The 12,529-nt window shown below is 41.2% G+C and overlaps 1 protein-coding gene across 7 annotated transcripts in view; it reads left to right on the top strand.

Annotated features, from left to right (window-relative positions):
* The window catches only part of Ppp6r2 (protein phosphatase 6 regulatory subunit 2), a 91,968-nt gene that overhangs the window by 41,599 nt on the left and 37,840 nt on the right, over positions 1-12,529 (top strand). For 6 of the 7 annotated variants that reach the window (XM_013153667.2, XM_063243686.1, XM_063243687.1 and 3 more), the window contains one exon: positions 7,496-7,738. In XM_013153667.2, the coding sequence (XP_013009121.1) occupies positions 7,512-7,738 (227 nt within the window). In that variant the 5' untranslated portion in view covers positions 7,496-7,511. Of the gene's footprint in view, positions 1-7,495; positions 7,739-12,529 lie in introns of those variants that run through there. The other variant, XM_013153675.2, reaches the window with a different exon arrangement.

Below are 12,529 nucleotides of genomic sequence, written 5' to 3'. Positions count from 1 at the left end.
AGGATTTCTCTAGATGCCTAAACTGCCCATGCTGGATTTGAATTTGGACTCCTCGTTTCAGCCTGCCAGAGTGCTGAGATTACAGGCATGTACCACCACTCCTAGCACAAGCATGCTTTTTGACCACAGCAAAATTGGTAATTAATAACAAAAAGTTATTCAGAAGTACTAAGATAATTGGAAAATTAAGTATCGTGCTTCTAACTCACCTATAATTCAAATACAAATCACAAGAAAAATTATAAATATCTTGAATTCAATGAAGATGAAAAAATACTGAAATCTGTAAAATGCAGTTGAAGAATTTGTACCATTGAGTGATTATAATTTGGGAAAAAAGTTCTAAGAACCAGTGATCTAAGGGTCTACTATAAGAATCCAGAAGTAAATTGAAGCAGAAAAGAAGTTACAAACACAAGAAGGAAATCAGGCAATAGAAAATTAACAAATAAATTAAGCACGGTAGCAGTACTCTAATCCCGGCACTCTAGGAGAGTGAGGCAGGAGGATCTCAAATTCAAGCCCAACCTGGGCAACTTGTGACTTAATGAGGACCTGTTGCAAAATAAAGGGCTGGGGATATAGCTCTGTGCAAAGGTCCTGGGTTCAGTCCTCAGTACCAAAAAGAAGAAAAGGAAAATGAACAAGTAATAGGGGAAAAAAAATAAAAAACTGTTAAAAAAAAAAAAAACCCAGGCATTACTAATGTGAGATAAAAGAGGAAACATTATTATAGTCCCTGCCCGATTTTAAAATAGTAACAGTGTATGAATAGTGCTATATTAAATAATTTAACCAATTTAGATGATGTGGTCAAAGTGAGTCAGCAGTGTAAATCACTAAAAAACAGAAACAAGAAGTAGAGGATATAAGTTGGTTTAGCCTATTAAAAAGCAGACTTCATTTGAAAGTCACCACAGATAGCTTTAGACCCGCCTGCTTTCACTGGTGAGCTCTGGGGCACCAGCAGAAGTTACCTGTCTTGCCCGCGGCACGTGTCTGTGTGCGTCTACAGCCTTAGCAGGCAGAGGCGGCCAGGCTGAGGGGTCAGGTCCTGGGTGGGTTTACTGGGAGAGCACGTTGTGAAGAGCGCAAGGTGGAAAGTGCAGTCTGTGTGAGCAAGGTGTGGTGTCCTTGTGGCGAGGCGATTCCTGGAACTCCAGAAGTGCCCCAGCCACCTGCAGAAAACAGCCTGGTGTGTGGTTAGGCTGGAGTCAGTGGCAGTTTTGAAGCTGAGATCAGAGGACATTATCAGAGGCTATGGGGTTGAGGCTGGATGTAGAGGCTCCTGTATCAGGACCACAGACACCTGGTCGTTTACAACTATGGACAGTCTTATTTTTTAAGAAAAAATATTAAGATAAATACTACCTGTTATTACTGTGTGTTCCACCCCACCCCAGTTCTGAGAATTGAGCCCATGGTCTTGGCACATCCCCCATTCCCAGCCTCCTTGTTTATTTTGAGCCAGAGTCCTGCCTAAGTAACGAAGTTGCCCAGGTTCAGTTCAAACTTGGCAATCCTACTGCAGCTTCCCAAAGTACTGGGATTATGGACTGTGCTAGTTCGATCCCTGGTACAGGTAAAAATACAACAAAAAAAAAAAAAAAAAAAAAGAAATGATTCATAATTTAAAAATAAACTTTAAAAAATTTTATTTTTTTGTCTTTATTTTTTTATTTTAAAACAGATTAAAGTAAAAGAGGACATAACAAAACAGGTCAGAACAGAACAATAATAAGCAACATAGTATTTCACCACAAGACAACCCGACATAACAGTAGCTACCATAGTATCTCTTTCCTTGAAATATTTGAGTATACCTTCATACACTATAGTATCAAACATAGTAAGACAGTATAAAACCATTCAAGAGAACGAAAGTATTACAGGGTATTCAAGAACCAACTAACAGAAAACAAACCTTGGTTACTATATTATCTCCTTGTCCATAAAAAATTTTGTTCATCACATATAATAAAATCCAATAACATATAACATGATAAAACCGATGGAGACAGAAGAACAAAAGCTTGGTGGGACTTCAAAACAAGATGATATTAAATCAGCACTAGCTATTATAATGTCTTGTTTTCTTCAAAATAGCTATTCATACTGTCACAGACAATAAAATCAAACAACCCAGAATAAAACCATTCCAACTAATGAATGAGAACATTATAAGGCTTCAAAGCAATATAATGGGGAATCATGATTACCACATACTTTTATGTATTCTTAGCATTTCTTACACTAGGGAGACTATTCACTATTTATACATGTGAGTTTGATTTATTTTGCTTATGAGTATGGTCTCAAGCGGCGTCCATTTATTTACAAATATCTTAATGTGATCATTCTTTATAGCTGAATAATACTTCATTGTAAAAATATACCACAACTTTTTTATCCATTCCTTTGTTGATGGACACTTAGGTTGTTTCCAAGATCTGGCTATTACAACTGCTATAAACATGGGTGCACATATATCACTGTGGTATGATGTTTTCAGTTCTTCTGGGAATATGCCTAGAAGTAGAATAGCTGGAACAAATGGGGCTTCCGATCCCAGCTTTTTGAGAAATCTCCAGACTGACCTCCACAATGGTTGCACCAGTCTACACTCCCCCCAACAGTGCAAGAGAGTTCCTTTTTCCCCACAGCCTCTCCAGGATTTGTTGTTGGTAGTTTTCTTGATCCTGGCCATTCTTTCAGGAGTGAGATGGAATCTCAGTGTGGTTTTTTTTTTTTTTTTGGTCTTTTTTATTGGTACCGGGGTTTGAACTCATGACCGCCTGCTTGCAAGGCAGGCGCTTATGCCGCTGAGCTAAATCCCCAGCCCCCCTCACTGTGGTTTTAATTTGCATTTCCCTAATGACCAATGATGATGAACGTTTTTTCATGTATTTATTTGCCATTTGTATTTCTTCATCTGAGAACTGTGTATTCATCTCAGATGCCCATTTTTGGATTGAATCTTTGAATTTTGGGGGGTCTGAGTTTTTTTAATTCTTTGTATGTTTTAGACATAAATCTTTTGTTTGAGGGGCAGTTCACTAAGATTTTTTTCCCAGTTTGTGGGTTTTATTTTCACTATGCTGGAGATTTCTTTTGATGTGCAGAAACTTTAATAAGATGTGATCCCAGTTACTGATTTTGGGAAGTATTTCCTGTATGGTTTGATTCCTGTTCATGAATTCTCTCCCTACCCCTATGTCTTCAAGGTTTTTACCCAACTTGTCTTCCAATAGATTTAGTGTTTCTGCTTTAATATTCAGATCTTTGATCCATTTAGATTTTAATTTAGTACATGGTCATAGGCAAGGGTCTAGTTTTAGTTTTTGGCATATGGAGAGCCAGTTTTTCCAACACCATTTATTAAAGAGACTGCCACAGAACATATTTAAATAAATGCAAAAGAGTTGAAATTATCCCATGCATGTTATTGGATCATAGCACCATGAAACTAGAAATTAATGATAAAAGGAACTGCAAAAATCCCACAAACACATGGAAATTGAATAACACACTCTTGAGCAATCAGTGGGCCACAGGGGAAATTAAAGAAGAAATTAAACAATCCCTACAAGCAAATGAAAATACAAATACAACTTACCAGAATCTGTGGGATTCAATGAAAACGGTCCTCAGAGGAAAATGTATTGCCCTGAGTTCCCACATCAGGAAAACAGAACGAATACAAATAAATAACCTGATGCTACACCTCAAAATTTTTTTATTTTAAAGAGACTAAAACAAAAAAGAACAGAACAAAGCAAATCAGAACGGAACAATGCAAGCAACACAGCACTTCACAACCAGAAAACAGGACATCAACAGTAGCTACCATAATGTCTCTTTTCTTTGAAATAGTTGAGCATACCTTCACACATATTAATCTCAAGCAATATATAACAATATAATATAAAACAATAACAATATAGTATAAAACCATTCAAAAGAATGAAAGAATTAAAGGACTTCAAAACCAAGTAACAAGAAAGGAACAATGGCTACTATATCTCATTTTTCTCAGAAAATTTGCCTATACCATCACACATAATAAAATCAAATAAACCACAACAGGATAGAACTAATCAAAACAGAAGAACGAGAGCATGGTAGGACTTCGAAGCAAAATGATAGTAAATCAGCAATGGCTACCATAATATCTTGTTTTCTTCAAAATAGCTATTCATACCATTACATATAATAAAATCAAACAAAACAATAAAACCAATTAAACCAATGAATGAAAGCATTATTAGACTTCAAAGCAATATAACAGTGTCTTAGTTACTTTTTACTTGTCGCTGAGACAAAATACCTGATGCCCAAACTTGGTAAAGGAAATGTTTATTTTTTACAGTTTTTGGAGGTTTCAGTCTATACTCAGTTGGCTCCAAGGCAGGTTTGTTATGGCAGGGCCGCAGTTCATGGTGGCTGCAAACAGCAAGGCAGAAACCAGGAAGAGAGCAAGACATACCTTCTTCCTACCGTTAGATTACATACTGGCTCCACCCCTATGTGGGTGTAGCACTGACACCATCAATCCAAGCTCTAGACAGTGAACCAATCACAAATGCATAATGCAAACGCATGAGGCCTGGGGGCCACCAACATAAACCATGACAAATAGGAAACGATGATTACCATAATATATACCATTATATTCAAAATAGCTGTCTCTACCTTGTGACAACATAGAATCTTAAAAAACAAGACAGAACAAAGCCAAACCTAACAAAATTGTATAAACAATGCAAGAGTTCAAAATAAAACAATAAGAAATTGACAGTCGTTTCCACCTTTCCCTCCCAGGTATTTCCTCCCCTTTGCTCTTCTCCTGTCACACGAAACTATGGTTTTCTCTCCTTTGATTTTCAGTCTGTGAATTTCCTTTCCAGTTAAATGTGTTTTTTTGTGTACAGTGTATAGATGGATCTTGTTTCTCGATCCACTATCCTTGTGTTTCTTTTTATTGCTGACCTGAGGCAATAAATCTACATTAATGGTTACAACCGGCATACATTGGTTTGTCTCTGTCCTACTATACTCCTGTTGTTGGCCCTTTTGGTGGTCCTTCTCTGCTTCTGTTCCTGGAACCATGGTCAGCTTATCTCTCTCTAGAGTATCTTTTAGCACTCTCTGTAGGGTTGGTTTGGTAGTCATGAATTCCTTCAGTTGTTCTTTTTCATGGAAGTACCTTATTTTTCCATCAATTTTGAAAGATAGTTTTTCAGGGTAGATCAATCTGGGTTGGACATTTTTTTCTTTCAGGGTTTGAAACACTTCACTCCAAACTCTTCTTGACTTGATGATTTGTGTTGATAAGCCTGCAGTGATTCTGATTTGTTTTCCTTTATAGGTGATCTGTCTCTTTTCTCTAACAGCTTTTAATATTCTGTTCTTGTGCTAAATTTCTGGGATCTTGATTATTATATGTCTGGGTGTAGATTTACTTTGGTTGTGGCTAGTTGGAGTCCTGTATGCCTCACTTACCTGCATGCCAGATCTATTTCCCATGTTTGGGAAGTTTTCTTCTATTACTTCTGTGAATATCCTTTTAATTTCATCTGTGTTGCCCCCTGCTTCTTCACCTACACCTGTCACTCTTAAGTTATGCTTCTTTGCATCATCTTGCAGCTGTTGGGTTGTCAGTTCCTGATACCATGTTATTTTTAAGAGATCTTTTCTTTCATGATCACTAGCTGCAATCCTGTCTTCAAGGTTGAAAGCCTATATTTAGTCTCTTTCAAGTGGTTTTGCCAGCTTTTGATTGAATTTTTAATTTCCTGCCTCTTTCATTGAATTTGTTTCATGCATTGTAATTCCTTTCTACATTCATTCAAGGTTTCCGTCATTTTCCTATGCTCCTCTTTATTGTTTCTGTCTTCTTTAGACCTGCTGAACAATTCTTTCAAAATGTTTATGATTTCTCCTTTTACCTGAGACATTATTTTTGATTTGACTGCTTTTACAATCTCATGGAGCTGTTTCCTTACTTCAGTTGCTGTCCTTTCAGAGATTTCTGGTGTGACTTCTGTTTTCTTCCATGACTGTGTCTCCCGGATTTGTTCTGTGTGGGCTGGAGGTCTCAATCTGCCTTTGATCCTTATCTTGAAGGTCTCCTGGGTTCCTCTCAACAAGCTGGTTTCTGGGCCCCAGGCACTTCCCGTGTTGGCTGCCCCTAGGCAGTATAGAGGGATGAGACAGACACCTGGATTCCTCTAATTCCAGATTTACAGGGAGCTAGCAGGGTGTGGAGCAGGCTTCTCTAGACTTGTGCAGCTACACTGAAGCTTTGCTGATGATGAGGGGTGCGTAGAGGTGGGGCTGCTTCTCTCAGCCTGTGTGTCTACTCTGGGACTCCCACGATGGTGGCAGACACACAGGTGTGTGTTTGTCTGATTCTGCTAGGGGGTGATGGCTACCTGAGGGAACCAAGAGCCTCCAGTGGTAGCCTACGGATGCACAGGGCCTACCTGGCTTTGTGTCCCTGCTCCTCCTGCCTGCAAGAAGGAGCCTTCAGGTGGCAGCTCCCTGAGGGTGAAGGTGGATATGCTGGTTCTCTCTGCCCACACTGGCCACTTGCAGAACGTGGCCTTTTGGTGGTGGCACCCAGAGGCAGAGGCCGATCTCCTGGTTCTCTCAGCCTGTGGTGGGTGTGCAGAGGAAAGGTTAAAATAAACTTGTAAGTTTGTTAAAGAGTCAGGCTTCATGTTTTCTTTTTGTAGTACAATAGTAAACACTTGCCCTGGCCCACAGACTTACTGTGAGACTTACTGGATGGACAAATTTGTTCAGTCTGTGCAAGATCCAGGAAGGGAACTGTGGAGGCACAGAATGAGTGAGGTCAGTCACTCAGGTTGGGGTGTCAGGACTTCATGCCCAGATGATGTATGAGGGAGATGGTGGTTTCACGGGTGACCCTGGTATTATGCAGCTAGATGGGAACAGTGAACAGAAAGGCCTATGGGTGGGTGGCAGCAGAGAAAGGCAAAATAACACAAAGTGAGCTGTCTTAAATTTGACTTGCTGAGACTGAGCTCTGTAGGATCTCGAGGAGAACATGTCCAGTGTTCACTCAGGAGGGGTCGGGTACTAGGAAGTGGCTAATGTTGTGAGTTGTTCATTTTCTCAGGATGGAGGGATTTCCCTGATGCTGACACATGAGAGACCTCGGGGTGTGTTGGCCTCAGGGAGCCAAAGAGCAAGTGAGGGGATCCAGAGGCACGCTGAGTGAGCAGATAAGGCTGGAACAAATAGCAAGGAAGGTGAGCTAGCAAGGAGGACCCTCGAGGAGCAGGTCCTGGGACTGGGGTTGTGTGCTGTGGAGAAGAGCAGTTACTAAGGAAAGCCCAGCTCCCAGTCCTGAACTCCAAGACTTGTGTGCATTCATGTCAGAATGGACTTGTTGGATTTTGGTGTAGAAAGGCTGAGGGCACAGTCATAGAGTAGGAAGGAATGAGTGACCTTTTCTCCTTGCTTATAGCTCGGTGGTCATCACGATGTTCTGGAAGTTTGACTTGAATACCACATCCCACATTGACAAGCTGTTGGACAAGGAACATGTGACACTGCAGGAGTTAATGGATGAAGATGATGTCCTGCAAGAATGTAAGGCTCAGAACCGGAAGCTGCTGGACTTTCTATGCAGGCCTCAGTGTATGGAGGAACTGGTGAACCTCATCACACAGGACCCACCCTCGGACATGGAAGAGAAGGTCCGCTTCAAGTATGTATTGAGACTATGACCGTGCCTACTGCTGGGCAGTGCTCAGGGAGGACATGGGCAGTGTTTGAGAACAGCCAAAGCCATGATTCTTAGTGGAGATACAGACCTTAAACACCTATCCAATGTGAGAAATGAGACATTGTGGGTTTTGTCATTTGTGAGGTTTAAGAGTTAGAATCTCTGGTTTTGTTTCCTCATTCTGAGTTATATGTAATTGTAAACTAAGTTGGCATGGTCAGAGCATTTTGAGTGACAGTATACTAAAAAGAAAAGGACTGATCCTGTGATAGAGAGGCAGATAGAATTGCTGCAGAGTTGGCCCTAGCCTAACAGAAGGGCCAGGCCAGGGAGATGTGCAGTATAAGTATTTGATCACCAAACTCTAGAAAATGCTTCATTAAATTCTCCAACTTGAAGGAAGTATGTCATTGTTATTACTGAGACTGACCATTTGCAAAAATTTTCAGCATTTGACTAGGATGTTAGAAGATGACAGAAAGGGAAAGGGCAGTGTGTCAAGATGGCTGGGGCTTTGAGTGAGGACAAAATGTGAACTGAGGTAACACTTTAGGTGGCAGGTTTTGTGGGCGTGGCTCCCTGAAGAGGACACATGGCCCACTGTGTCTCCAGGGAGAGCTGGGGTTGAGTGACAGTGGCTGTGAAGTCCAAGTGCTTATTAGGAAATGTAAAATACGTGCATATGGTGGTAAAATCTTAGGACAGGTCAGCAAAGGATAAAGTCCTGTTTTGCTGGCCCATGAACTAAGAAGAGTCTAGATTTTCAGAGTCTATATTTTTAGGATGGGCTGGGGATACAGCTTGGCAACACAGCACCTGCCTAGGAAGCACAAGGTCCTGAGTTCAGTGCCTAGTACCACAAAACAAATCAAAGGAAGAATACCTTGTTACACATATCAAAGACATGAAAACCACCTTTTGTTGTCTGCCAGTAGAGTCTTGCTAGACACACTCTTCCATATAAAGTACAGAGTTCAATTCAACAGAGACTCAAAAAATATTTGCTATCAGGCCCTTCACAGAAAATCTTTGCTGATCTTTGTATCTCAAAGAAAACAGTAAGACTGGATGACAGGGCAGCTTGCCAATATTAGACCTATGTTGGTCAGCCAGGTCCTCTCTGACAGTGGGAGCCATGTGGTTTATCAAGAAAAAGAGCTTGCTTGGAATGAGAGATTTGAGGACAGGGTGACCATTTGGGAGGCTGTTGTGGTCACGTCATTATTGACAGCCCCCACAGTTCTTCTAAGTGTCTCCACATTGGTGAAAAATTAGCACAAAGTGGCAGGCATGGAAGGAGGACAGTTAGGGTTCTTATGATCAGATAAGGATTCCGGCAGAGGCATCAGTAAGCTAGGAAAGCTGCAGAGCCAAGAGTTTGAGAGAAATTAGCAATAGATGAATGCAAAGCAAGCAAACAAAGTAAGATCACACACAGCTTTGGGAGAAACCTTGTATCAGTAAGTGGATAAAACAGAGTAAACAAATCAGCTCACCTGTAGCAGATTTTATGTATGTATACTAAGGTTCATATTAGATGCTTTATTTTTTCATTTATTGCGCTTGGCATTCCATGGATTCTTTCAGTCTGAAATTTGTGAACTTTTTTTTTTTTAACTTTTTATTGGTACCAGGGATCGAACTCACGACCACCTGCTTGCAAGGCAGGTGCGAGCTAAATCCCCAGCCCCTGTGAACTTTTTTTTAATGGAGAAAAGTATCTGCAGTATGTGTATCTCTAGGGTATGTGGCATCCAGAATGCATTTTAGGAAAAAGATAACCTAGCAGAAAAAAATAGATAAGTTATGGGCTAAGGTGCTGCACAGAATGTCCAGTAGAGATTTCAAAGTGTTTGTGGTGTATTCTATTTTTCAATGATAGTAGCCACAGTATCTTCTGTCCTACACATCTCTTACAGTGTGACTGTGACATCTTTCTGGTTAAAAGTAGCAATGGAGCTTTTGCCTTCTTCCCTTGAAACTGGGTGAATTGTATAACGTCAGCTACATGGGAGCCCAGCAGGATGATTACAAGTTTGAGGCCAGCCTGACCTAGAATCAAGAATGAATTGTAGGAACAACAGAGGCTAAGAGTGGGAAGAATTTATTGAGAGAAAGAAAAATGTCTGTCTAAGAAGGACAGAAGGGGCCTGGAAAGTTGGTTGCCTCTCATGAACCTTAGTGCAGGGAAATTTCTTGTATCATTTCCCTGTTAATTTTTTCTCTAGTTTTTCTTTTATTCTGTTTTTGGGGATTCTATTTGGGTGTTAGATCACCTGAATACTTTTTCTTATTTTTGCTGTAAATGTTTTATGTATGTCTTTTTGGTTTACATTGGAAGAGCTTAAGTTGCCATATTTTTATTAACTTTTCAAATTTCTGTCATTATATTTTTAATTTCTAAGAGTGCTTTTTTTGAGAGCACTTTCTTATTCTCAGATTTTTTTTTTTGAAACAAGGTCTCACTATGTTGCTCAGGCTAGTCTTGATCTCCTGGGATCCAATGATCTTTCTGCCACAATCTCTCAAGTGCAGGGGCTACAGGCACATATCACCTTGCCTGATTCTCTGCAAGTGTGCATGTATGTGTGTTACTGTGGGGCACTGAGCTACGTATTTTTTATTTTATTTTGAGATAGGGCTCACTACATTGCCCAGGCTGGCCTTTAGACTTGCAGTCCTCCTGCCTCAGCCTCTGTCGGATTACAGGTGCGTAGCACTACATCCAATCCAGATATTTGAATCACAGTTCCCAGTTCCTATTCTAGATACTGCCTCAGTGTATCATATTGCTTCTGAGACTACTGTGATTTTTACAGTTCTTTTCTGCTTGGGGATTTAGTTCAGTGGTGTAAGCACCTACCTGGCAAGCACTACATCGTGAGTTCGATTCCCGGGACCTAAATAAATAAAATTCTCTTCTGTTCTCTGGACTCTCTTCCGTGTGCCTTGCCTTAGTCAGTGTTGCATCCTTTCAAGAATGAGGCCTTTTCTGGGTGTAATGATGCAAGTCTGTAATCCTAGCACTCAGGAGGCTGAGGCAGGAGAATCACTGTGAGTTTGAAGCCATCCTGGGCTACATAGTGAGTTCAAGGCCAGCCTGGACTACAAGTAAGATCCTGTCTCAAGAAACAAAAACAAAAACAAGCAAACAAAAAAAGTGAGGCCTTAAACCCTGCACATTATAAGTGGGATGTGCTTAAGCTTCGCCCAAAGTGAATGGTGCCTGGTTGTTTGGTTAGATGACAGCTGGTTGACTTTTCTCTTTGTCCCATTGCTTCCTTCAGGAGAGGAGCAGAGACACATTAGCATCCTGGGAGTGGACTCAAAATGAGTGCCTGGGGCACCTCACATTGTTTTGGAGAGCATCTTATTACTGCTGGGTTGTACATGGTGTCCCTCAGTTATGTGCTGGGTTGGTTCACTTCTCCCTGGAATAAACCTTTCTAGCCCTAGGGAGGGTCTGCGTGTCCTGTTCTATGACAGTTTTCAGCTCACCTTGCTCTTTGCCACCCACTGTCTTTTTTTTTTTTTTTTTTTTTTTTTTGTCTTTTTCTTTTTTATCGGTACCAGGGATCGAACTCATGACTGCCTGCTTGCAAGGCAGGTGCTTATGCCTCTGAGCTGAATCCCCAGCCCCCACTACCCACTGTCTTGATGACCAGGCCTCACTTCTAGATGGTGCTGCCCTGTCTAGACACCAAAGTCTACTTTCCTTAGGCTTGGTCAGCCAGATTTTTCAGGCCTAGTCTAGTGTCATTTCTGCTTGTCTTTGTCGCCTGCCTGCCTTCCTTTCTTCCTTTTTTTCTCAAGACAGGGCCTTGCTTTGTAGTGTAGGCTTGCTTTGAACGCTCCATATAGCCCAAGCTGGCCTCAGATGCATTGTGATCTTCCTGCCTCAGCCTCCTGAGTGCTAGAATTATAAGGATGTGCTAACACATCCAGCCTCTTTTCTTGCCTTTTAATACTTTGCAATATTTGGTAGAAGCATGAGAAGGACTATCAATAAGCCTATGTGCCCTATCTGCCATATTTAAGTGAAACTCCTATCCCTTATATAAATTTTAAAACCTACAGAGTCAGTACCTATTTTTTGTTTGTTTGTTTGTTTTGTCTTTTTGAGACAGGGTCTCTCTGTGCAGTTCACATTGTTTTGGAGAGCATCTTATTACTGCTGGGTTGTACATGGTGTCCCTCAGTTATGTGCTGGGTTGGTTCACTTCTCCCTGTGACCTTGAGCTCACTTTGTAGCCCAGGCTGGTCTTGAACTCCCAATGATCCTCCTGCCTCAGCCTCCCAAGTGCTGGGATTACAGGCGTGAGCCACCACGCCCAGCTACCAGTACTTATTTGACAAGTAGTTATAAAATACAGATAAAGAGAAAAAGGAGAAAATCTTAGTCTTTCTACCTAGATACGACCTTTGTGTATCAGCTCCTTCTAGCTCTGTCTGCTCCTTGGTGGACAAGGTTGGATCATGCCCAGACTCTAGAAAACTCAGTGAAGCCGTCTATACTTTCCCTGATTCCTGGAGCCTATGGATTTGAGCTCTGCCCACTGCCCCAGTGCATTCTGTTTTGTTGTTTAGAGAGTCCTGTTGTGGCCTCCCATGCTGCCCATTGTTCCCCACCTGGTTCTTTCTGACTCCCTGCATTCAGTGGCCATGTGTTTGTCCCCTGTGCAGAACTCTTGTTGTACCGTCTTACAGCAATCCCATGAGGTGAGCACTGTTGTATTTTATGGACAGGAACCTCAAAGCCCAAAAAGGTTGGTC

Source organism: Cavia porcellus, unplaced genomic scaffold (assembly GCF_034190915.1).
Source record: "Cavia porcellus strain 051 isolate PalLab524CR breed Dunkin Hartley unplaced genomic scaffold, mCavPor4.1 scaffold_40, whole genome shotgun sequence".
Classification (NCBI taxonomy): Eukaryota; Metazoa; Chordata; class Mammalia; order Rodentia; family Caviidae; genus Cavia; species Cavia porcellus.
The sequence above is the reverse complement of the archived record's forward strand: the minus strand, read 5'-3'. Positions and strand labels throughout refer to the sequence as shown.